Genomic DNA, 24,193 nt, shown 5'->3' on the forward strand with positions numbered 1-24,193 from the left:
CAGGTAACACAAAGCCTGCCAGTCGAGGTCCATGGCGGTGTCATCTTATATGTTGTCTCCAGGTCATTAGCCAATCTGTATGGGCCGTCCCATGGATGCACCAATCACGGAAAGGCACCTGCACACTCAGATTTACATATGAGACAACATTATGACAACAGTCGTAACATTAACTAAAAATGTTTTTCACCATCTCGTTTTAACTTCTGGTTAACTAAAACTAAATGGACCTTGGAAATAATCACATCTTAATAGAGTGAACCATAGACTGTATAAAAGATAGGACCATTGCAACTTTACTGCAGCACTTCACCCTTTCGCATAGTCCCAGCTCTTCTCTGTCATGTTTTATGGTGCTGCAAATGTCTTCAGTTGGTGAAAGGTCTGGGCTGCTGGTGTCTTGTTGTGCTTGCTATGCATCCCTGACTCATTTCTTCTTTCTGCATCAAGTAAGGAATGTAGTGAAAGTTCCCAAGAGGTTAAAAACACCACTGAAAAAATGCTATCAGACCTGAGTTGGGACACTTGGATTATGGAGCTTCTGGACCAAGAGAGTGGATGGGAGCATGTGTTTAACAAGTAAGAGTATAATGTCCCCAAAATGTCCCTAACTAAGAAAAACATGAGAAAAGGGTAATCAAATAAAAAGGCAGTCCACCCCTACATGCTCCTGTATAAAGAAACAGGTAACACAAAGCCTGCTGGTTGAGGTCTATGGCGGTGTCATCTTATATGTTGTCTCCAGGTCAAGGAGACAACATATAACATGGATAGACAGACAGATTTCAAAATAGCCAGCTGGAATTTTAAGGGGTTGAATAACGGGATTAAGAGGAAGAAAATATTAACATATCTAAAGTTATCAAGAGTTGATATAGCCTTTATTCAAGAAATGCACATGTGTAAGTCAGAAGCCTTAAAACTTAAATGTTCCTGGGTAGGTAAAGTCTTTTCCAGTCCTGGAACTGGTAAAAGTAGAGGAGTGTCGGTTCTGATTCATAAAGCAGTTAGCTTTACTGAAACAAAAGTAATAACAGATAAGGAAGGTAGATTTATATTGGTTTATGGACAACTACTAGACACACCAATAATTTCATGTAATATCTATGCACCTAATGCAGACATACTCGCCTTTTTTCAAAACCTGTCACAGTATCTTTTGGAATTAGAAGGTGCACAAATAGTGGTAGGAGGAGATTTTAATCAAATACTGGATCAAGACCTAGATAGATCACTTCCTAGGAGAGGCACAGAGAGTAAATCTGTAGTTGCCATAAGGCAGATGACCTCAGATTTAGGTCTGAATGATATTTGGCGGACAATGCATCCAGAAGGCAGGGAATATTCCTTTTACTCTCCGCCTCATAATGTTTATACTAGAATCGACTACTTTCTTATTTCTGAAGCCTTAGTGAATAACTCTATAGATTCAAGTATTGGTAATATAGTATTCTCGGACCATGTGCCAATTTTTCTATGTATTGGAAATATTTGACAGATTCCTCAAAGCCGCAGATGGCATTTAAATGTGTCCTTAATTAAAGACTCTGGGTTTATTAAATTGATAAGAGATGAAATACAATTTTACAAACAGACAAATAATCGAGAGGACACTACATTGGCTACTTGGTGGGATGCTATGAAGGCATACTTAAGGGGGAGGACAATTTCTTACGCTTCCTTTAAAAAGAAGGCAGCTAACAAGAATATCATTACGTTAGAAGCCAAATTAAAGGCACTTGAGGCAGTACATTCCCATACAGAAGACGGAGTTACGTTGAATAAAATTGTTAAAGTTAAATATAAGTTGAATGTACTGTACAACAGAAAGGCAGAATACGCTTTATTTCGCATTAATCAAGCATATTGGGAAATGGGAGAAAAGCCGAGTCGTTTAATGAATGCAAAAAGTTATGAAGATTTTAACTGCGCCACGTACAACATGGGCCAAGTCCTTTCAGCACTGTGCAGCATGTATGCTATGAACAGAAACACAGATGGACTCCTGGCAATTGTAATAAAATATTACTGCAGTGTCAATTCTTGATGTTTTTTCTTATACTTTTAGGTGGGTTCAGTCCTGTCGGTTATCTTCTAAAAGGTGCTTCGTTTTTTAGGCTACAGACGGCAAGATTTTGTAATGTTTCCAATTAATTTTAATGTTGCTAAGATACGCAAGGATTGCAGTGGTGTCTGCTCTCTAAAATTGCTGCTACAAGAATTAAATAATGTCCTTTTTTCCTTGTCAGACTCTTCAGGGATCCACGTGGAAACAGATTCTGCCCCTGTTCAGCAAGTAGTAAGCATCCAGTGTAATTTAAAGCTCAGCCGCAGCCTTATTTCACACTTATTCAACTGTCCTACCTTTCTGTTCCATTCATAGGTTGTTTCTCTTTATGTCTCTGATGAATTGACCATTCACCGTGGTGCTGCTGTGATATTATTATTACTGTGATATATTTTTAGTACTGAAAAGTTAAAAAGCTGAATTGGGAAAAACAAAATTATTGTAATTATGTAAAGTTGATGAGCATATTTTTTGTAATTTAGTTTTTTTTGAATAACTTATCCATGTAAGAAAACTTATGTCATATTGTAATTCTACTTGAATACCCTGTAAGAGAGCTAGAATTTATATATATATTCATTTCTCTACAACAAAAACAAAAACAATTAATTTATAGTTTTATTTCCATTTTTTATTCATAATCAGTCTTTGCAGTCCCTTAAATTGTCAGTGAGTGAAAAAAAATCTCAATATCAGTGTTAAATAAATCTATAATGCAGGCAGAAAAGAAGGCAAAACATTCAACATTTCTAACTGCAGTGAAATCTGCAATAAATTCCCTGTTTGAAGAATTAGTACAGTATGAAAGGTTCATTATGAGCAAAGATATCCTTATATCACATGGTTTTCTTCACATTTCTATGAATGAGGTAATCAGATGTTGATATTGGTTGATATTATGTTGATGTAGAAATCCTATGAATATCTCTACAAAAGGCACAATTGTGGTCGGCAATAGTTTGTGATTATTAGGTAAATTGCACTGTTTTAGTATAGTAAATAAAGTCATACTCACACACCCATATGAAACACTTACATTCAGATGCACCACCTTAAATCAGTACACTTGCACTACTTTACAATTAAACCACTGTTTATAAAACTCACTCTTACTAACCAAGTGGCTGGTGTCATTGTGTGTGAGTCATCGTGGCAATGTTGAAGAAACTATTATCAGGCAGTTTTAAATACTTTGGCAGGAGTCTGTGTCTGTGGATTCCTACCTGCACAGGGCTCTAACTTAGATCACAATCAAGCTGGGTTCGTGTAGTGAACTTCTGGTTTCATTTTTAATATCCGTGTTGCTCCCCAAATTATTTTTGGACCCACTCCATTTTACATTACACAGTGTTACTGCATTGATAAGAAGCAGGCTATAGAGTTATAAATACCTGCAAAAGTACTTAAAATACCTGTTTGGTAGTTCCTACTACAACGCATGCCCTAGAACCACATATAAATAACCAAAGGACTCACAACATTAATACAATATCAGCCTGATAACAAAAAATGGCTGATAAGATGTTTAACTTGGAGCTGGAGCACAGGATCATAGGAGAGGGGTTCTTTCATCTGCTTGTTGGCTGTTTTCTTGGACCCTTAAATTTAAACGTTAAAAAAAGAGTTACCATGTTTTTGTTGCTGCAGACAGCACAAAGGTTAAAAAAAGTTTTCTATGTGGTTGAAATGACAAATATTATTATGTTAACTTAAAGTTTAGGCCTACCTTTGTCGTTTTGTCCGTTGACAGACAGAGTACATGAAGATGAGAAATGCCTGAGGACAGAGTGATCATTAACATTGTATTGACATAAAATATCTAAACGCTGCAGTCACTGATACTTACACCCAAAAATGCCAACGCTCCTTGAACTACAGCAGCCCATTCAAAGCTGAGATGTTGAACAATAATTCCTCCCACAATGGGGCCATAAAACATCCTTAAAAACGAGCACAAAATTAGAACCAACATCAAGGCGCTAAAAAGAAAAATGCCGGGAAACAAATATATTAGGGACTCACCCAGTGCACCACACTGCACCAAATAACCCAGACACCATTCCAAGTGTACTTAGCCCCTCTTCAAATCCTATTTCACTATGAGGAAAAACAAAATTTGCAGAACATTTGTTTCATCCATCCGTATTTATGAAAAGAAGAAAACCCCCAAAACAATATACAGCTCATGAATGTTGAGCATTATGTGAAGCAACTCACTATGCACATGTGATGATCTCAGGGAACGTGGGGATTGCACTCATACCCAGAGAAAACCCAATTAGACCAAGCATGACGACCAGCAACCACAGGTGACTAAATCAAAACAGAAATACAGAAAAAGATACAGAAGTTAGACTTTTTAAGGCAAAGAGATGAAATAGTGTATAAGCTGTCAATATGTCCCACTGAATACCTCCCTAGTAGTGGTATAAAGTTTAAATATCTGGGCTTAATCATCGAAAGGAACACAGTGCACAAGAGAGGCGAAGAAAAGAATGCAGTCAGGAGGGAGTGGGTGGAGATGAGTTTCAGGGGTGATTTGTGACAGAAATAGTGAAAGGAATAGTGGATAAACTGGACAAAGGATGTTAAAAATAAAGCTGCCAGGCAGGAGGAAAGGAAGAAAACCACTGAAGAGGTTCATGGGTGTACTGCAGGAGGACTGGTGTGACAGAGGAAGATGTTACGGATAGGCTGAAATGGAAGCAGACGATTTGCTGTGGTGAACCCTAAAAGAAGCAGCCAAAAGAAGAAGAAAAAAAGAAGAAATGGTGTAAGATACTATGAAGTCTTATGAACATATGACTGCAAAGTAAAGATTTACATTGGGATTTGACGTTTAACCACACTGAAGGGCATGAATGTCATGGCAATTTAGGGCTTTTAACTATCTTTTTCCAGGGCAGAATGATGGTACAGTATAGATATTTATATCTATAGATATATATAGTATAGATATATATTTATGACTTTGAAAAAATATAAATTGGGTGTACACGTTTGGATTTATTTAGGTTTTTTCCTCATTTACACAGAGCCAATTATGTACATATGCTATTTTAATAAGTGTGCCTCCAAATTCATTCATTAATTCAAATCAACAGCTGTATCGTTGAAACTTGGACACAATTGTGTGTTCCAGCAGGACAATGATGCTAAACTGGTTTTGGAATAGATAAAGAAGCTAACATTAAGCTTTTTTAAAGCCCTAAGCTCAACCCTATTGAACATTTGTTGACTACAACTGAAAGCCAGATCCATACCAGGAAACCAACCAGTTCAACGCTATAAACTGGTCAAGAATGCAACTAAAATGATCCCAGAAGCATGTTGATGGCAACCAGAAGTGTCTGGTTGAGGATATTTAACCACATATTATTGCTGGCCATTACAAAGAGTGCAGGTTTAAAACACCTTCAAATGGTAAGATCACATTTTTATTCAGAGTGGGACTGTTTCCTGGCAGGTGCGACTGTTTACATTACTGTAAAAATGAGATTGGGAAAATCTACTCCAATCTCTCCTCTGATATGACTCTTGGCTCAGAATGGGATACACATCTTTCTTAAAATGTCCATCATTTTTAAATACAGAAGTGTTAGTTTTACCTGAATCCCACACTAACCTCTGGATGTGAAGAAAAGGGGCGGGACCAAGAAGACAGAAGCCAATTGTAGCAGCGATTCCACCTGTCACCAAGACCGCCATCCTAGTGGCCTGGTGCACAAGATCAAATTTAATTTCAAAATCAACATATTCATTTATATTTTATCATTTTGATTGCTTGGATACATACAGGATATTTATCTGTGAAATACCCAATCAGCGGTGATGCCAGACAATATGGTAAAGATAAACCAAGCATTATTAGTCCCACGTAGCCATTTGAGAGACCGAACTAAGGATGATGGATAGGAAAAAAAGTTGTTCATGCAATCCACATAAAATTCTACCAAACGTAAGCTAATTTGATTATAAAGGATATCATTACCCTGTTAATAGCAAACAGTGACAAAGTGGCATCCAAAAAGCCCAGACCTGCACTCAGAGTGAATACCACGTAGCAAACCAGGATTGTTTTCACGTGGGTGAGTAGTCGAAAGAATGAATCCTTCGATGGGACTGCCTCTGAGAGGAGGGAAGCACAAAATACGGCTCAGTTATAATGTGAGAAAAATGAAAAAACACAAAATGGCAATTTTCAAATGGACAAATAATACACCCAAATCTTATGTTTTACATACCAATGGACGGCAGGACGTAAATGTTGAAAGGAACCATAATCAACAGCAAGCATCCAAGACTTAAAAAAGGGACTTCGTAACCAAAAGACTGGTAGAGCCACCCTCCCAGTGGTGGTCCCAGGATAAGGCCGAGTCCTGTGAAAATCTCCAAACTACCCTAAAACAGTAGTGGCCCAGATTACTATGCTGTGGGAATTTCTTACATCATAGCCAAGAGCCAGTTGTTTTGTGAGAGATACATAACAACTTAAACCTATAGTTTCTGTTTTCTCGTGATTCTAATGTCTAAACAGCATGCCAGTCTGACAAGTTTGTCCACCCTCACCAGAACAGTTGCCACATTGTTTGGGAATATTTTTGCAGTCATGGCGAAAGCAGATGTCATAGCAGCTCCAAAGCCGACAGCGTCAAGCGACCTCACAATAAAGCACAGACTGATGAATATAGGTCCTGCAGGAGCCCGATCAAGAAATCTGCAAAGAAGACAAGAGCCAGCCAAGATTAAAGGAAATGCAGATGAAATAAAGAAGCTCAGAGGAACTGCGTGTGATCTGAAACAAAGGTGATTGTGCCATGGTCTCTGGGTCTTAAACTCGTAGTTTTTAGTTTTTCACTTTACGGTTTTTCTCATTTTGTATTTTGGGCTATATTTGGATTAGGGTTCTGTATTCTTGCTATTTTTACTGTATTCTAGCTTTCTAGTCACATTGTTATTTTCTTTGTTTTTGTTTTTGTCCTATTTATTTCCTGATGTTCCTTATATTGTTATTATATGCCCTCGGTTCTTAGCTTAATCCACTTTTGATTCCGTTCCTCCGATCTTATTTCTGTATTTGTTTTTATTTTCTCCCGATTCAGTTATATCTCTTTCCTTGTTTTATTTTGGTGATTATTGTTGGTGATTGGTGATTAAATCTCTCTTTCCACCTGTTACTTCTCCCCTTGCTATCTTATGTCATTATCTTTCCCCTTGAACTTTGTTATATTGTCACAGTTTGTCCTAGTTTGTTATGCCTTGCTTCCTGAGTCTTAGATTTGGGTCCACAATCTGCCTGCTTGAGAGCTGCTATACTGGATTATAACTGTGTACTTTAATTATCGGTGAATTCCTGGACTCCTTCTTAAGCGGCGTGGCACAGTAGTTTTTAGAAAATTTGCCTACACAAGTTTGGATCTATTTTCTCCTGTGGATTAATAAAAACTTGTTACAGTGATGAATATTTACAGCAGCCCAACATGTATATGGGGATAACACTAAATACACAACTCTGTACTAAAACATTGTGGCTAATGTGTTTTCATTCTGTTCATTCAGCACAAAAAATATTGTTTGTTACATTAATAAACATCTGTGAGAAATAATAACGAGAAAATGTTTTTTCCAGCTTCATCTTTGTCATAGTTATTATTTTTAGCATAATATTATCATAATACGAAACACAGATCACTTACCCAAATATAATAGTGCAGCACGAAGATACAAAAAGTCCTGCAATAAGCATGAACTTTGCACCAATCTGGACAATCTGATACACAAAGAATGGGTCAGCTGCACTGTTACAGACTCTCTGGTTACACCTGTGCTCCAAATTGCCATGCATATGGCATGAAATCAAACACTATACTTACATATTTTCCCAGTACCAATGAACCAATTAGATTGGAGACAGCATAACACCCAAATATGAGGCCAACTACAGTCTGACTGGCTCCTTTCTTCACTGCCTAAATATCAAAACAGGACAACAGATAAAATTAGGGGATTTACATAACAGCAACAAAAACAACAAGGATAATGAAAAGTGAATCTCAAAAATAACGTATAAACTATAAATATATGAATAACCCTGACATGAAATTCAACTTTTTTTTAAACAATCGAGCGTTTATTGAACCTCCTGACAAATTAAATACGTAACATATTTGAGTTTAAATTTTTATTACATTTGCTACATCTGGTATTTTTATTTATTTAATGCATTTAATTTATTGCTTAAAACTGTATTGTGTAATTTATTTTAGATTTTTTGAGGAGGAAAAGAAAAGAAATCACACTGATGATGTATCAAATGTCCCCCCGCACATGTATCAAATATGATAAAGTAGGCATTATGATGTTAAGGTGACAAATGTCTTTTTAACTAGCCAGCTTGTTGTGCCACTCTTCAGACATTTGCATTTCTAGCTCCTGACAGACCTTAAGTTGAACGGCTGATTACAAAAGAGCCAGTCTTCACTGGCCTTCAGGGAGGATGTCTGTTGGTAGCGCATGACTACTCATTCATTCCCTTCAGAAGACATTACTGAGTTCTTAAGGTAAACAATAGCATAATCTGTGAACTGTACAACTACATGGGAGCACAAATACGTTTCCTACTGCAAGAAAAGATTTGTTTGCAGATATATGACTTGCATGTATGAGAGAACGTGTTTTATTTCTTCAGTCAAAAGCTGCATTCATAAGCTAAGTTTTAAAACTTTTAATATCTTGAACCTTTAACCTCTTGTGCTGTAACATGTGATTTGTACCCTATGATGCTGGCTTCCTTGAGCTTACCTCGGTGGGAAAAAATGGGCCCAATATTGAGTAGCAAATCATAGAGCCAAAGTTGACAGACGCCATTGATATTAAGGTGAGAATCTCTTTCCTTGTGAACCTCTGAGGAGGATCTGTTGATTCAGCTGTGGTGTTGTTATCTGTGTTGTTATCTGACATCTCTGAAGAGAAAACGGGAGGAGAAACATGAATAATGCGATTAGGCCATGCTGAGTTGAAAGAACATAAAGTTCGTGGTTAAAATTATCGCAGTGGTAAGGGAATAAAGTCAAGAGAAGTCAGCTATATTGAGCTGAGTGACTGCCAACAGTTTTATTTTATTGATTAATATTTTTACACAGCGTACAAAGGTCACAAACCTGTCGTCGGAAGATCGGGATTCTGGTCCATTTTTAACATCCGGTGGCTGAGAAATGCAGACGATGACAGAACAAGTGAAAAAGCATAGGGTAAATCCTGAAAGCACCAGCCGCGAAGTAAATGCCTCTGACAGCCTCCTCCGCTACAAGCGACTAGAGTCATGTGCATGGTCTACCCGGAGCATTTCCAGACTTCTTCTTCTTAGTAATAACTTAGTCCCATCCCATTACTGCCCTCCGCAGTTTGACATATTAAACTGCTATTTTATTGGAAACTCGAATTGTAATAGTCGTCGCACAATTAAAGTAGAAACTCAATGAATGTTTTTTTTATGATGGCCAAACAAAGTTTTAACAAAAAATGAAAAAAAAATCTATAAATGTAGTTTAAATATATACAAACAAACCTTTATGTTAAGCATCACTTAGGTTTATGCTAAAATCTCCGACTACAGTTGATCTCTGATGCTAATACTGATGAATCTGACAGCAAATTGCTTGTACCTTTTAACATTTTTAAAGACCCCTTTAAAACATAAATATGCGTACTTTTTTAATGCAAACTGTAGCTTAATGCTATTGCCTACAACAATGACTATAACCACAACTATAATGTATTTTAAAGGTAAGTTGTGTTTTTGTTTTAGGCTAGATCCCTATTTACTTAATTTGATGGAGCTTATCAAAGCACAACATGGAGGTTACTCCTTGGCCTCTCAGCAAGAACATCCTGGGTTTGAAGCCACTAGCCGGGAACCCTTCTGTGTGGAGTTTCCATATGCTCTATGTCTTTCTCCCTCAGTCCAGGTTTTTCCCTCAGTCCAAAGACATGCGTTTTAGATTAATTAGTGATTCTCTGCGAAATGTAATGTAAATGTAAAAGTAAATAAACAAATTTAAATGTTTTATATCTACAATTGCATTAATATTTCTCTCACATTTAATGGAAAGTGAAGAGGGGTCTTTTGCAATCACTTCCATTGCATTAGTTAGTAAAAGATCTAATATGAAAAGAAATAAAATAAAAACAACAAAAAACATTTTGGAACCATAGATTTTTATTCCATTTTGGCCAGCTTATAGGTCCCCAGAAAACCTACAGTCATATTTTTCTTTTCATCACAAAATAAGAGAAAAACAATCAGGCAGCAAACCATTCGGTTATTAGGCAGTATTGCTGATAATAACTGACACGCACTGTTGCTAAAATCTCTGAAGCTGCACTGAATAAAAAAAGCTGAAATGAAAACATCTGCACCAAATGTTCTGTAACTTTTTGCAAAATACTTTCCAGTTAAAATAAACTTCTAAAAACAAGTGACAGATTTCCAGATATGATCACATTTTTTTCTTTATACAATAGCACCAAATCTACATGAATCTGACTCCCACTAACGGGTCATCTCTAGCAACTTATGAGTATGTTGTAGTTAACAGCTCTGCATGTTTATGCTCTCATTCTTTTTTCTGTAACATCAGCAAAAAAAACCAAAAAAAAAAACCAACTCAAGGTGCAATGTTAAAGCAAAGGTGAAATACAAAATTATTCAAATTAGCAACATACACACATATTTTTCTAAGCACATAATAATGTTAGGTCACTAAATACACAGCGCAAGCAGCATTACATTTTCTTTTGCAGGTACGACATTAAGTTCTGTGTAGGTAGCATTATTGCACACAAGCTCTATCTAAAGCAGCACTGGTTTCCAAAATAGGCAAACTACTGTACTTCACATTCAAATGCAGAATTCAAGTAGCATCATAAACACCCAGTGGAAACAAAACAGAGCCAACCAAGTGAATTTGATTGAAAAGATCTTAATCGTTACTGTGTAGATTTATTTTGGGTGACATGAGATCTACATGACATCATTTTCTGCTAATTTTCTAGCAGGCATCCTTTCAGCCAAATGCCTTTGGCTAGATATGGCACCCATAGACTTACTGTACACGATTACTGACAACTGTATCCACAATAGTTGATTCTGAAATCAACAAGGAAATAGAGAATAATGTTTCTTCAATCGAAATGTGTTTCAATTTACAAGTGGAAAAATGAACACACCGTCAGGTGTTGAATGGGTTGAATGTACAGAGGCCAAAATAATACGATTAACTATGTTCATTGCAGCACTTCATGGAAGTAGCATGAAGAGAAAATATATAAACTATGGCAAACTGTACTCAACTTTTCATGTTGCAGCTACCAAATTTATATATCCCTCTATTGCATGTTCAGCAAATTGAACATAATGTTGAAGACATTCAACTGAAAAAAATTCCAAATGAGATTATAAATAAATGTAATTAAATACCTATAAGTGTGATATAATAAAACTGTATAATATATCTACTTATTTCTTAATACGGATTTAAAATAGTGCAGCCTTTATATAACACACGGTATGGCTTAGTGAACGTGTATATAAATTTTGAATGCCACTTCAGACTTATATATTTGCTGTGCTTATTTCTTTATAAACACGACAAGGTTATTAATTTGCAGTTCGATAGCGAGATAATGTGTTTGATACTACAGATGGCACTAAACCTCCAGACAGCTTTTAAAAGTCACTGCAACATAAGTTAGTTAGGTTTGTTTTCTTTAATCTAATATATACCATATCATAATAATTATAATACTTTGACTACATGACTACATTTAATATATGAACTAGAAATTATGGATTCACTTAAATCTCTTTCATCAACACCAACCTGGAGTGACTTTGCCCTAAACACACTGATTGTAAATTGCCTCCATGTGCAAGACTAGCTTGTACATATATTAATCTCTTCTAAGTAAAACAGGACATTTTCTCCATCGTAGCCCCACACGTTGGAAGGTAAGTCCACTCAGCTCTGTTGAGTTAGTGCACAGCAACACCAAATGACCTTTTCACTTCAGCCTCTGAGTCACATTTGCCAAGGCAACAGCAAATGCTTGCACGGCTGAGAAAGGATACTGGAAATCCAAGATATAAGCATTTCCATCTATCCGCCCAAACTGCATCACCTAAAAAATTGTAGAAGAAGAAGATATTTCAGAAAGAAAGCAGTAACCAAAACATAAGCATCGTGAAGCTGCTTTTTTTAAAGCTAAAGCCCAAAGATGTACAAGATGATGTCACACGTGTTTGGTGTTTTTGCTTTAAGGGCTGAAGCAAAAATAGAAAAATAGAAACCCCTGTGAGATGAAAAGACAAATCATTTTTAAATTCACTAATGTTGCTTATCATTACCTGTCTACCATCCAGTTCGATCTGAAAATTCTTTGCTGACTCCTGGGTGACTCGACCTCCAAAGTCAAGCTGGTACACCTGGGTGGCCTCATTCCACAGTGGCTGTTTGTTGGCCATAACGTACACAAACCCTTGGCTGCCTAAACTACGGTCCTCCCTTTCATTTGCCTTGCGACACTTTATCTCCTCCAGCTCACTTGCCATACGCATGCTGCGCTTGTTCTTCCAGCTCTTCTTACTACTCTGGTTCTGGTTCATTAGCTCATCACCGCTAATGAAGAGCTCTGGCTCACTCTCTGAGCTATCCTGAAACTCATTCGTGGTCCTGTTCATTTTCTTTGTTTTATTAAGTTGTTCTCTCTGCCCCTTTGGCTTCTTTTTCTCTCTGCTACCAAGCCTCGGGCTCGCAATGAGAGTGTTGAAATCAGACAGCGCACGCCCTTCCTTTCTGGATTTGCCCTCAGACACAGTGGGCATGTTGGCCTCCTCTGCCCGGCTGTCAAGCCTTTTGCGGCTCTTCTTGTTGAAGCGCTCTGACTCTTGTGGGACAGGGCTTTCATTTAAGGATGATGGCTCTGGAAAGTTATTGGCAGATTCTGCGAGATCTTCTGTGGCACTTTTGGATGGTGGCAACTCGGTAGGTGGGGGAGGAGGGGGAAGAGGAGGTGGGGGAGGTGGTGCAGTAGGAGGAGGCGGGGACAGTATTGGCTTCTCCAAAATCTGGTGAGTTTTGGTTGGGAGTGGAGGCGCGGGAGGATCTTGCATGGGCGGTGGGCAGGGGTAAGGGTTCCAAGGGTGGAGGCTGACCGGGTGCAGTTGGAGTCCGGCACATGAGCTTGCTCCTGGGTACAGAGGAGGGAGAGGACAGCAGGCCAAGTTGGCCAGATTTGGGGGGTAGCCCGGTGGCAAGACCAAATTGGGGTCCTGCTGAGCAAAAGGGACAGGAGCGACCACTTCATTTGGAGAACACTGTTGCGGAGGGTTTTGCAAAGTCTGAAGTGGGGGTCCACTGTGACCCACCCCTGGAGGAAAGGGTGACAGGGATATCTGGTAACCTGATGGAAAAGTAAGAGTGCTTGTGCTCGGACTGGTTGGAGGTTTAGTTGTGAGGACAAAGGGAAGCCGAGTCACATCAAGGTGCTGAGCTTGACTGATAATAAGGGGAGGCGGTTTATGAGGTGGGGGAGCTAACATTGTTTGATCTGGGGTGAGCCAGAAATCTTCTGTGGCGGAGGTGTCCCACTGGTAAGGCGGAGGGCGTTTTACTGTCAAACTGACATCACCAAGAGTCAGCTGACGTACTGATTTTTCAAGGTGACACTGCTGATTTAAAGTCTCGTCCTCAGTAAATGCAGAGTTAACATACACTGTTCTGTCCCGACTGTTGTCAACGCCACCCAGTAGACTGTAAGATGACTGAGATGCCATTGGAGAGGCATTTTTGGAGTGCACTATAATGGTACTGTGATGCGCACCTTTCCCTGATGGGAAGTCCTGCCTCACCACCGTTCCACCTGCAATACCACTACTGGTAGTTCCACCTCCACTGACACTAACACTGGTGCTGCTGCTGTTACTACTGCACTGTGTGCATGTGTATAAGGCAGTGGGCACCCTCTGCTGGTAGGAAAGGGCTAATGCACTGTTCATTTTAGCTTTAGTCGGTAGTGTCCTTGAGCTGTCCATCATCTGTGGCACTTTGAGGCCCACATCCCTTCGTTCACGACGTAGAGTGGCATGAATGAGGCTGCTATCAATTCTCTGGGGAGGAGGAAGTGTAGCTGTTACCTGATTGGCTGGATCAGGGTAAGGAGGGGGGTCTCCACTTGGTATTGTGTATCGAGGGACAGAAAGACGACTTAATGTTGCTGAACTGTATGGAAGCTGAATTTTTTTATTCTCTGAGGAAGTGACTTTGAGGGTAGCTGAGCCCCCAATGCTGTGCACAGCGTATGCATTCTGGTTGCGAATGAGGCGCCTTCGTGGCCGACACACCTCCTCCACATTGCCACTGCTGTCAAAGGTCGTGATCCTTTCATACCCAAGAGGTGTTGGGTACTGTAAGGTGACAGGATGAAGCAAAAATTCATCCTTTTTCAGGCAGGGGTCCGGTGCCAGGATACTTGGGCTGTCACAGTTTGTGATGAGAGTTTGAGGAGGAGCAGCAGCTGAAGCTGCTGCTGCAGACACTACAGTCCCAGGGTACGGAGGAGGGGGATTTATTTTCCTCATCTGAATCTCTACAGACCCATCTGTATCGTTAAAGGAGGGAGGTAATGTACGTGGCAGACTTGGCTTCAGAGTGTGTCCATGGTCTCCCCTGTCGAGCCCTGGCTCAGTGGTGGGAGGTGGCATCTGGGGAAGAAGATGAATCTGTTGCAAGGAAATGGTTGGATAGCCAGATGGAGGAGGGGGCAATGACATTTGGATCTTCAGTTGCTGCTGCATTTGTTGATGCTGCCTCTGCATTTGTTGATGCTGCTGCTGGATCTGCTGATGCTGCTGCTGGAGCTGCTGCTGCTGCTGCCTCATCTCTTGGATCTGTTGTCGGATTTGCTGCTGCTGCTGTTGCATCTGCTGCTGCTGCTGCTGCATTTGCTCGTGCTGCATCTGCATCTGCTGCTGCTGCTGTTGGATCTGCTGTTGCTGAAGCTGTTGGTTCGTCACTTGCTGTTGCGCTTGTTGCATTTGTTGATGTTGCTGAACTTGGTGTTGCTGATGTTGCTGTTGTTGATGTAGCGTCTGCTGGTGGTGCAGCTGCTGTAGTTGCTGATGCTGCTGCAGCTGCTGTGACTGGGATGGGTGATGGTGTTGCTGTTGCTGCTGTTGCCCCTGCTGGTGGTGCAGCTGCTGTAGCTGCTGGTGTTGCTGCTGCTGCAGCTGCTGGTGTTGCTGCAGCTGCTGCTGTGATTGGGACGGGTGATGGTGTTGCTGTTGCTGCAGTTGCCCTTGCTGCTGTTGATGATGGTGCATTTTCTGCTGCTGCTGTGTCTGTATTTGTTGTGACTGTTTAGATGGCTGCTGGCGAGGCTGCTGTGAATGAGAACGCTGTGAATGAGGCTGTGGTGGGAGATGGTGAGGTGGAGGTGGGGGAGGTAAAGTGCCAGGGAGAAGAGGACCCATCTCCAACCCGTTGAAGATCATCTGACCAGGGCTGGTGTATCTAGTTGGCACGGGATATGGTGACGCAACAGCATCCTGACCATGATCAGTGACAGGGACAGAGGCTGCTGCTGCTGCAGCTGCTGCTGCAGCAGTGGCGGTCGGGTTGGTCAGAACATCAAGCTGAATATTCTGATTGGCCAAAAGAGACTGAACCAGACCAATACTCTGAGTTGGGGACATGGCTTGAGCTGGGCTGTGGATGGGAGCAATGGGAATGTTGACTGTACATGGAGGATTGTCTCCAGCCACTCCAGACGGCCCCATCACTATATAAGAAGACAGAGAAGAAGAGTATAAGCGACTTAGGATGATAATAAACTGATGGGCATGCAAACTAATTTATTTGCATCTTTTTGGATTTCCTTTTTACCTGGTAAGTCATCCTCATCCTCGCTGAACACATTGGGGTTGAACACCGGCAGACTCATAAAGTCATGAGAAATCTTTCGCACTTCTGGAAGGTAGATTGTCATCTGTCTCGGTTGCAAATGAAGCAAACTGGTCTTATAGATGACTGAAAAAGAGGAAAATAGAGTTGACTCGAGAAGGAAAAAGAAAGTAACTTTTGAGTAAAGTCATGTATATGTGCTGCTTTTGTTTTTTACCTGCGCCAAGATTCGTGGGGAGGAACGAAGCAAGTCCCACAATTTTGAATTTTGTCCCCCAAATATTAGATGTCACTTGTGCAAGGTAATTGTGCTGTGAGGCAGAAAATTGAAGATAAAGGGGGAAAAGTGAATAATAAGTGTGAAAGCTTTGCTGCTAAGCACATGTGAACCTACTTCCAGCACACTATTGACTGTTATAGTCCATGATAAATAATTAAACTGATGACAGTGCCCCTTCGCTAGTTTTCCCTCCTGATTTTCCCCTGCCCTGCTGCCTGATCATGGAGCAAATGCACACCTACATGTAAGAGATAATCAAGTAAAGAGTGTAATCTGGGTTTAAAAAACTTAAATAGAAGCTAAAGCAGTTAATTATCTGCAGCTTCACAGAGTTAACTACAGCAGAGCAGAGTCCTTAAAGGCTGCACACATCTGCTCACTTGGCACATCAGCAGAAACTTAAATTTGTGTACCTTACTTTAAATGTTGCTGAAGTAGAGACAAGATTAATGTGGACCTAACAATAAATCACAGTCTGTATTTTTCTTTACCTCTGACAGGTGAGCATATATTCTACAGTCAAATCATTTGTTACACAGTGGCCATCATCCGTTTGAGTGCTGAACTTCATCATAGCAGTTGGCTGCCTAAACTAAATGCTTTTCTTCTACCCATGGATGGATGTATTGATAGTTCAGGGGGCTGGAGGCTATCCAAGCTGCCACAGGGCGAGAGGGTACACCCTGGACAGGTCACCAATCTGTTTCAGGGCTAACACAGAGAGACACACAACCATTTGTGCTCACATTCACCAGAATCACCAATTAATCTAACCCCGCTAAATGCATGTCTTTGGACTTCAGAAGGAAGCCAGAGTACCTGGAAAGAGCCCAGAGCATGCAAACACAGAAAGGCCATGGCCAGATGATGGATTTGTGCTGTAAGGCAACAGGGATAACTGGCCTATGCTGCCCTAGATAAACAAATATTTTTCTTTTTTTTAAAGCTTAAATTCAAAGTCAGTATTTCCACTATGGCAGTAACTGTGAGTTTGCCAATCATTAAAGGATCTTAAAGAAATATGGCAGCCCAGTAACAAAGAAAACATATTGTAACATAAGTTTCTGTGAATTACACAGTGATGATAATGCAGGTACTACAGTATTACTAGCTAATGAGCATGAGCTGTAATACTTGGCAGTACATATACTTGGCAGGTCATTACCTCCGTAATTCCATCCATAGAAAACTCACGCCGTGTCAGGCTGGGTGACCGAACGGGAGGCTTCTTTGTTGGTAGGCGTGGTGATCGCTGACCTTCTTGATTGGCACGTGAAAGTTTGGGAGATTTTCTTGATTCCATGTTCAACCTTTGAAACAAAGACACATTTTTACACCTCATAAAATCACTTGGAATGATGAAAAAACATTGCTGGAGAAAATGTGCAGAAAAATAAAAAACATTTATATAACTTCAGACGTGTTTTGGTGACCTGTTTCCGCGAGATAACTTTGGTGACTTCTTCCCGACCCACTCATCGCTCAGCTCAATGTCACTGGAGTCAGAGCAGTTACAGCTGTCGGTGTATGAGATCATGGGATTGACGCAAACTTCCTCTGAAAGAAGCACAGCAAAGAAAAATAAGAAATAAAGTTGAGCTTGAACAAAATATCTACAATACACCAACTAACATGCCATTAGTGGGCAAGCTCTGCATGAATAACATTAAATGTAACACGAGTGCAGCCAGGTCACGATATACTCTATTCCTGTATCAGGCCCCAGACTATGTTGCATCAGAAAACAACACTCATCACCACACTCTGTACTTGTTCTTCCTCAAGGTGAATGACGAGCGCACAGCACAAATATGCACAAAAACAAGGTGCATACAGAATGACCCTGGGCAGGTCTATTTTCTGTTCCACCCCTAATGCATTTTGTGGTTACTTTGGTTCATGACCATTCCAAACTGTGCAGAGTTTTCACTGCAGCTAAAGACAAAATGAATAGCGACTTTTAAAAGATTTAGGTGAAGTGCTTTCTTTCAGGTCTAAACCCACCTGCCTTGCCATCAGTTTTTGGATCCATAATAACAAACTCGGGCCGAAGTTTACTGATGCGCCTTCCTTTGAGAATAGGCACCAGTCCTCCTAAATATTCTAGGTACAGCGTGTAGCAGGGTCCGCCTGCTTCAGGACTGTCCTCAGCTCGCTTCATGGTGCAGTGGAGCCTTTCGTTCCCTGCTGTGGGATAGCTGACAAAGTCGCGGATGTTGTTGGGGTCAGGAATTGGGGGCTAGAACAAAGAAAGGAAGGAGCTGTAAGACTGCTGGACACTCAAATGAAAACATGCCCCTGTCAGCAATTTTCCTTTACTCGCTGTGCAATAAAGTTGGTAAGAAACCTATCTCTGACAGTCACTGCACACTAATGAAACAGGGATCATTGCACCGCAACGGTGTATTTGAAAAGCAGTGGTGAAAAGCATCACTAACACCTGACCATCTGCTGTACCAAAAAAGACCTGATGCAGGATTGCACATTAAACTTTAATACCTTGATGGTGGGGATAAAAGCAGTGGTGACATAAGAGCAGAGAAGCGAGGGCATGTTTAGTTTCCCGACATCTTTCTCCTCTCGCAGGGCGCTGGCAATGCCTTGCTGGCATAAAAGTTGGAGGCTGGCCACCCTGTGCTCCACACGGACCACATAGAGAGCTGGTCCACATGCGAGGAACAGACGGGAATCTCTGTGACCCCAACAAATGGTGGTGATGGGCCTCTGAAAAAGAACCACTGAGAATAAGAAACTTCCTGCAGGCGTCAATAGCAGAGCAGGTTCGCTAGTTTCTGTTTTATGCTACTTCCTATTGTTGACTTAGAGCTGGAACAAAGGTTAACACCCTTTAGGTTAGATTACAAAACAAACAATCTACACCCTTGTATCTGGCAAAGTGTCAATCCTAATCTTTGTTGTAGTTTGCTTTCAAGAATGTCTGAGAATGTTTAACAATTGAAAGACAATTTCTACTAATTGGTCCTCACTTGTGTGGATTTCATGAAATATGACACAAGGTTTATGTTTATTATTATAATTTTTTTAAGCAAGACATCTATCCCTTAATTTATGAAGGACTAACCTGCGCCGGTGTCTCCAAAGTGTAGATGTGTTCACCTTGGACATTATAAAACTTAACAAGGGCATTCCTCATGATGGATGCACAAGCTGAGTCAGAAGGGAGCCCATGTCTCTCCATGCCAGCCACAGCCAGGAGGTCTCCCTGGGAGCACCACTGGGCCTCGACGTCTTTGGTGTAAAGAAAAAAGGGTATTTACTTCACATGATTAACAGTATATATCACTAAAGTTGCAAATTAACATACTTATGTTCAGAGTTCATACCTTTAAGCCCTGAGCGAATTATACTAGGAGAGAGGTCATCATAGTTATTCATCAAACTGATATCTCCTGATAAGAAGGTGACAGTCAACAGAGGCTTAACTCGCCGCACTTGGAGGAAGAAAGAAAAGTACACATGTGAGTCTTCCTCAGGCAACACTTTTAACTAAGTTACATGAGCCGAAGGGCAAACCGGTTTAGTACCTAAAGGCAGAATATTGTCATCGGAGTCTGTGTCGCTCTCCGTGCTGTCCTCGACTAGGAAATCGGGGCAATTCCAAGACATGCTCACAATCCCATCAGACTCGTGTAACAGAACATGGGCAAGCATCCTTCCGTGACAGTCCATCACAATTACCTGACCATCTGCTGTTCCAAACAACACCTGAGGGGACATTGCACATTAAACTTTAATAGTTGATTAGATAAACAAACAAACCCATTTCACTCACTCACTTCAAGATTATGACATTATTCCACAACACCTTTACATTTTTGAATTATACGTAATTGTAATTATCTTTTATGTAGTACAAATTCAGCCAAACATAGGTACCTGCTGATCGTCAGGGGTCCAGATGCCACAGGTGATCTGGCTCTCCAGATTAATCTCAGAGGACCAGTGTCTTTGACCGCTGACCGAGCCGACTAACACAAACCCATCTCTGTATGCAATGAGGGCTTGAGTGCCATCATGGGACCAAGTGAAGTCACTCACCTAATTTAAAGATTTGTATCATTAGTGTAATTACACAAGAGGTCAGCGCCAAGAAGATAGAGCCTTTCTGTTGCATCAGTTGGAGTACAAGGGTGTTAAATACCATAAAGATGGAAAACAAAGCAATTTTAGCTCATATTTGCAAAAAAAATTCATGTCTACCTGGGCTCCTCTGTCATTCACTAACTCCACAGACCATCTTCCTTCATACTGAATCCACACAAATATGCCTCCTTCCATATCGCAAGTGGCCAGCTTCTGGAAGGGTTCATTCCAGCGCACCAAGACAACCTGCAAATACCCCAAACACCATCAGCTTTTTTTCACTAGCAGAGGAACATTCATCGATATAAAAGCTAATGTAGTTCAAAGAAAAATCAACTTACAGAGAGGAAAAAAATAATGTAAATGTGTCTAAATATTAATGGCACACAATATTGAAAATGCACTCTGTTCATATAGCATTTTAATTTATTTAAATGTAATAAAAATTAGCATTTCAGCGAGATGAATCATTTTACAAAGTATGCTAATGCATAGTCTCTGTAAATATAGTGTGCATTTAACCCAATTTAGTTCTGTAATATGCAGGATTGTTTTGTTTTAATTTATTTATTCAAACAGTAATTTCTTGATTTTACTCTGCTGTTGCAAAAGTTCCTTTACGAGTGGGCTGGATCAGTAATAAGATCATTGTTTTAGTTGTGTAAAATGAAAGAGCAGAGGTCAAATTCTTATTTATACATTCAACTCATTGCAAAAAAAGAGAAAATCCCACCTCGCTGTTGTGTCCTCGCAGGTTAAAATTGATTCTCTGAGGTGTACTTCTATCCCTCCTGCAGTGACTCGATGTAAACGTCACCCCAACGACTCCTCTCCCATTCCCTGTGGCGAGCCAACCCTCCTCATAGTACCGTCTCCGGCACACTGGCTTGTCCTTCTCACTCTTGGGGACCCGGCCTTTCCACGAGAGGCAGAGGATGTTGGAGTCGCTGCAGAGGATGGGACCATGTTCCACGGCGGCCAACATCCCTACTGATTGACCAGGCTGGCAAGCGAAACAAAGAAAGAGAGTTTCAAATAACACCATGCTTTCAATTGTAATAAAGCTAGATAATGAACGTTTTCAGTTTATGTCAGTGTGTGACTCTGCATTTACTTAAAACTGCCTTTTCAGTGAAGCTCAGGGCATTCTGGTATGAACACTGTCATGGTCAACAGGAAGCTCGGCTGTGGTTACTAATGTAAAATATGAAATAGTTTAGATTAAAAGCTTATTGACCTTTGAAACACAAGATGACAGAACAATCTCAATACAAGATCCAAGCTTTCCTGATGCTTCCAGTCATATCATACAATCTTAATGGGCAGTTGCTGTTTGCCCGGTACAAATTTCCTTCTTTTCTGAGCACTTCTGGACCTTGGCAGTTCATTCAAAGGCCTTTTTAGGGTGGAGTTTAATCAAAGCAGCTACAAAGATTGAACTTTCAACATCAGCTTTAAGGGTGATTTTGGAAAGAAGTCTTTAATGTAAAGAGAGAAAAAACGGATTTTCAATATATACAAAGATAAACAAGGGGCTAGTGCAGGGGTGGGCAATCTCAGTCCACGAGGGCCGGTGTCCCTGCAGGTTTTAGATCTCACCTGAATCACATGATTAGTTCGTTACCAGGCCTCTGGGGAACTTCAGGACATGTTGAGGGGCTAATTTAGCCATTTAAATCAGCTGTGTTGGTTCGAGGACACATCTAAAACCTGCAGGGTGGACTGAGATTGCCCACCCCTGGGCTAGTGATATAATCACAAATATGGTGAGACTTTTCTGTATAAAAATAAAAACACAGCTTTGTGTATGTTCCTTTTACACAGAGATCATCAAGATGAGTCACCTATGTTATCAAGTTATGAGCAGAGAGTTGGTTCAGCTTTAAAATGTTGCCTCCCAGAGGCGTAAATTTGCACGTTAAGAGAAAACCCCTGAAAAAACACCCAATTAACGAATTCATGGATATCAGTGGGCATCATCTTCCTGAGCTTATGTGCAGGTACCAGACTGGCGAGTGAAACCAGGCACTTACATCATTTACAGGTTCTTTGATAAATTCCATCCTAATGATTTTCATTTGTGAACAGACTTTACGCAAGTACACAAGTGAATCACCAAATGTGCTCTGACACCAGTAAAATCACGATGTCTGCTGCTCATAGTGTTCTAGCTGTTAATCTATTATTCACTGTCCGTGGAGTGGCTCCAGGATTTGTCTCTAGATTACATCATCACGACAGTCTGTGTTTTATTTCTTCATATTCACAAACTGAAAATGAGAGGAGGACTAGACGAAACATGTGAATTGCAATTTAGGGCACAAATATGTAAACCACAGTGTATTTTTAAATCCTGTCTCCACAACGTAGGTTAGACACATTTCATTTTTGGGTGCATTCATTTTGCAACCTTCCTACTCATTTGGATTTACATGAAAATGTCTGAAAGAGCTCACTCACATAGATATCGTAAAGATTTCCCACATTAGCCCTGGAGGACCTTTAAAATGCTATTTTAACTCTTTTAGGTCCCCGTAGTAGCTTTTAAACAATGCTATTCTATAATACTAATTTCACTGAACACAATGTTTTACAAGTACGACAGAAACAAATCTAGTCTGGTTTGCTTTTAGTTTTTGGGTGTCTCTTCTGCAATTTAAAATCAAGATCTGTTTATGAACGGTTTAGATCCTACGTGGTATCGTCTAGCACACTACATAATAGGTAATAGCATTTTATAATATGGCTAATTAAAGTGAAAAATGACATTCAAGTTAGTCTGGCAGCACATAAATATAAAAAATACCTCATAGTTCCTGGACATGTTGAGTCAAAATTCCTCCATTGAAGGTGTCCATATTTCCATTCAGATGGTGCACTGGAGGGTAGTGGCTGCTCTGCTCTTGATACTTACAATAAAATCTACGGGGAAGTAAAATGCATCATACAGCCAAATGGTGTCCAGCTCTACATTCACCCAAATCAAGCAGCTCTACGCTCCAGAGTTTGCCATTAAATGACTTGAGGCTTCTGTGCCAGTAGCCCATCCCATGTCTTCCTGATGTGGCTCCAGAGAGTTGTGCAATCCTGTTGCAGTGAAGATGAAAAAAAGAGGAAAAGAGGAATTTTGTTATTCAACAAGTAAGGTAATCAGAGAGAGAAAGAGAGAGAGAGAGGTGGTTTTTGCTTTAAATAGCATCCTTGTCATTCAGTGCATCAACCTTGAAATTCACAGTGTTTCTCAGTCTCTATGCAACAGCAACACTGCATTGGAGACCAAGGCACTCGCAGTCTCCATGGGTACTGATACTGTCTGTTCCTTTCCACCACAGCAGCAGCAGCAGCAGCCAGGCAAGCATAAGAACTAAAATGCCCAATATTTTACACGAAGCAGACCCAAAACATATCATAGTGTAGCTAACAATAATATAATTGCATCTTATGACTCAAACTCAGGTTTGAGACTTTAGCACCCGATTACAGTCGAAATAAATTACCCATCCTTTCCTTTATAAAGGTCTCCCACTACATGACACATTACATCAAATGATTTTCCCATTCAAAGGCGTCTCACCGCATGCAGTAGTCTGAATGATTAAGCGCTTACGAGACAAAAACAAACTGCGGTGGTAAATGAATGTATTCATTTATAAAAGCGACTGTGAGGAGAAAAATATATCCTATATGTTGTACGTACCTGACACCGCTGTAATCACGTACTAATCCAGATGTAGTCGGCGCACAGTGCGGTAGTGTTGCCAGGCACTTTTCCGCTGGCGCACT

General features: G+C 40.3%; 2 protein-coding genes across 3 annotated transcripts; both read right to left on the bottom strand.

Annotated features, from left to right (window-relative positions):
- Positions 1 to 2,677: 2,677 nt before the first annotated feature.
- On the bottom strand, positions 2,678 to 9,661 carry LOC309694810 (MFS-type transporter SLC18B1-like). Of its 2 annotated transcripts, XM_082515032.1 has the most exons (15): positions 9,229 to 9,661; positions 8,870 to 9,030; positions 7,942 to 8,037; positions 7,765 to 7,838; positions 6,638 to 6,785; positions 6,313 to 6,469; positions 6,060 to 6,196; positions 5,865 to 5,966; positions 5,694 to 5,785; positions 4,756 to 4,797; positions 4,286 to 4,381; positions 4,091 to 4,165; positions 3,915 to 4,008; positions 3,795 to 3,844; positions 2,678 to 3,666 (listed from the first exon to the last, which is right to left on the bottom strand). In XM_082515032.1, the coding sequence occupies exons 1-15, from the start codon at positions 9,395 to 9,397 to the stop codon at positions 3,618 to 3,620; spliced, it is 1,542 nt and encodes a 513-aa protein (XP_082371158.1). In that variant the 5' UTR covers positions 9,398 to 9,661; the 3' UTR covers positions 2,678 to 3,617. The 2 variants fall into 2 exon arrangements, with proteins under 2 accessions (XP_082371158.1, XP_082371159.1); XM_082515033.1 differs by lacking the exon at positions 4,756 to 4,797 and having other exon boundaries at positions 9,229 to 9,654.
- Positions 9,662 to 10,296: 635 nt separating this feature from the next.
- On the bottom strand, positions 10,297 to 24,183 carry tulp4b (TUB like protein 4b). The gene is made up of 16 exons (XM_082515472.1): positions 24,108 to 24,183; positions 23,217 to 23,497; positions 21,144 to 21,413; positions 20,528 to 20,656; positions 20,204 to 20,365; positions 19,852 to 20,032; positions 19,651 to 19,758; positions 19,389 to 19,555; positions 18,806 to 19,030; positions 18,311 to 18,545; positions 17,740 to 17,863; positions 17,472 to 17,616; positions 16,244 to 16,337; positions 16,009 to 16,152; positions 12,474 to 15,904; positions 10,297 to 12,247 (listed from the first exon to the last, which is right to left on the bottom strand). Exons 2-16 carry the CDS (start codon positions 23,232 to 23,234, stop codon positions 12,131 to 12,133), a joined length of 5,550 nt encoding a protein of 1,849 aa, XP_082371598.1. The 5' UTR covers positions 23,235 to 23,497; positions 24,108 to 24,183; the 3' UTR covers positions 10,297 to 12,130.
- Positions 24,184 to 24,193: the final 10 nt, after the last annotated feature.

This window comes from Aulonocara stuartgranti, assembly GCF_965226115.1.
Source record: "Aulonocara stuartgranti genome assembly, chromosome: 19".
NCBI lineage: Eukaryota > Metazoa > Chordata > Actinopteri > Cichliformes > Cichlidae > Aulonocara > Aulonocara stuartgranti.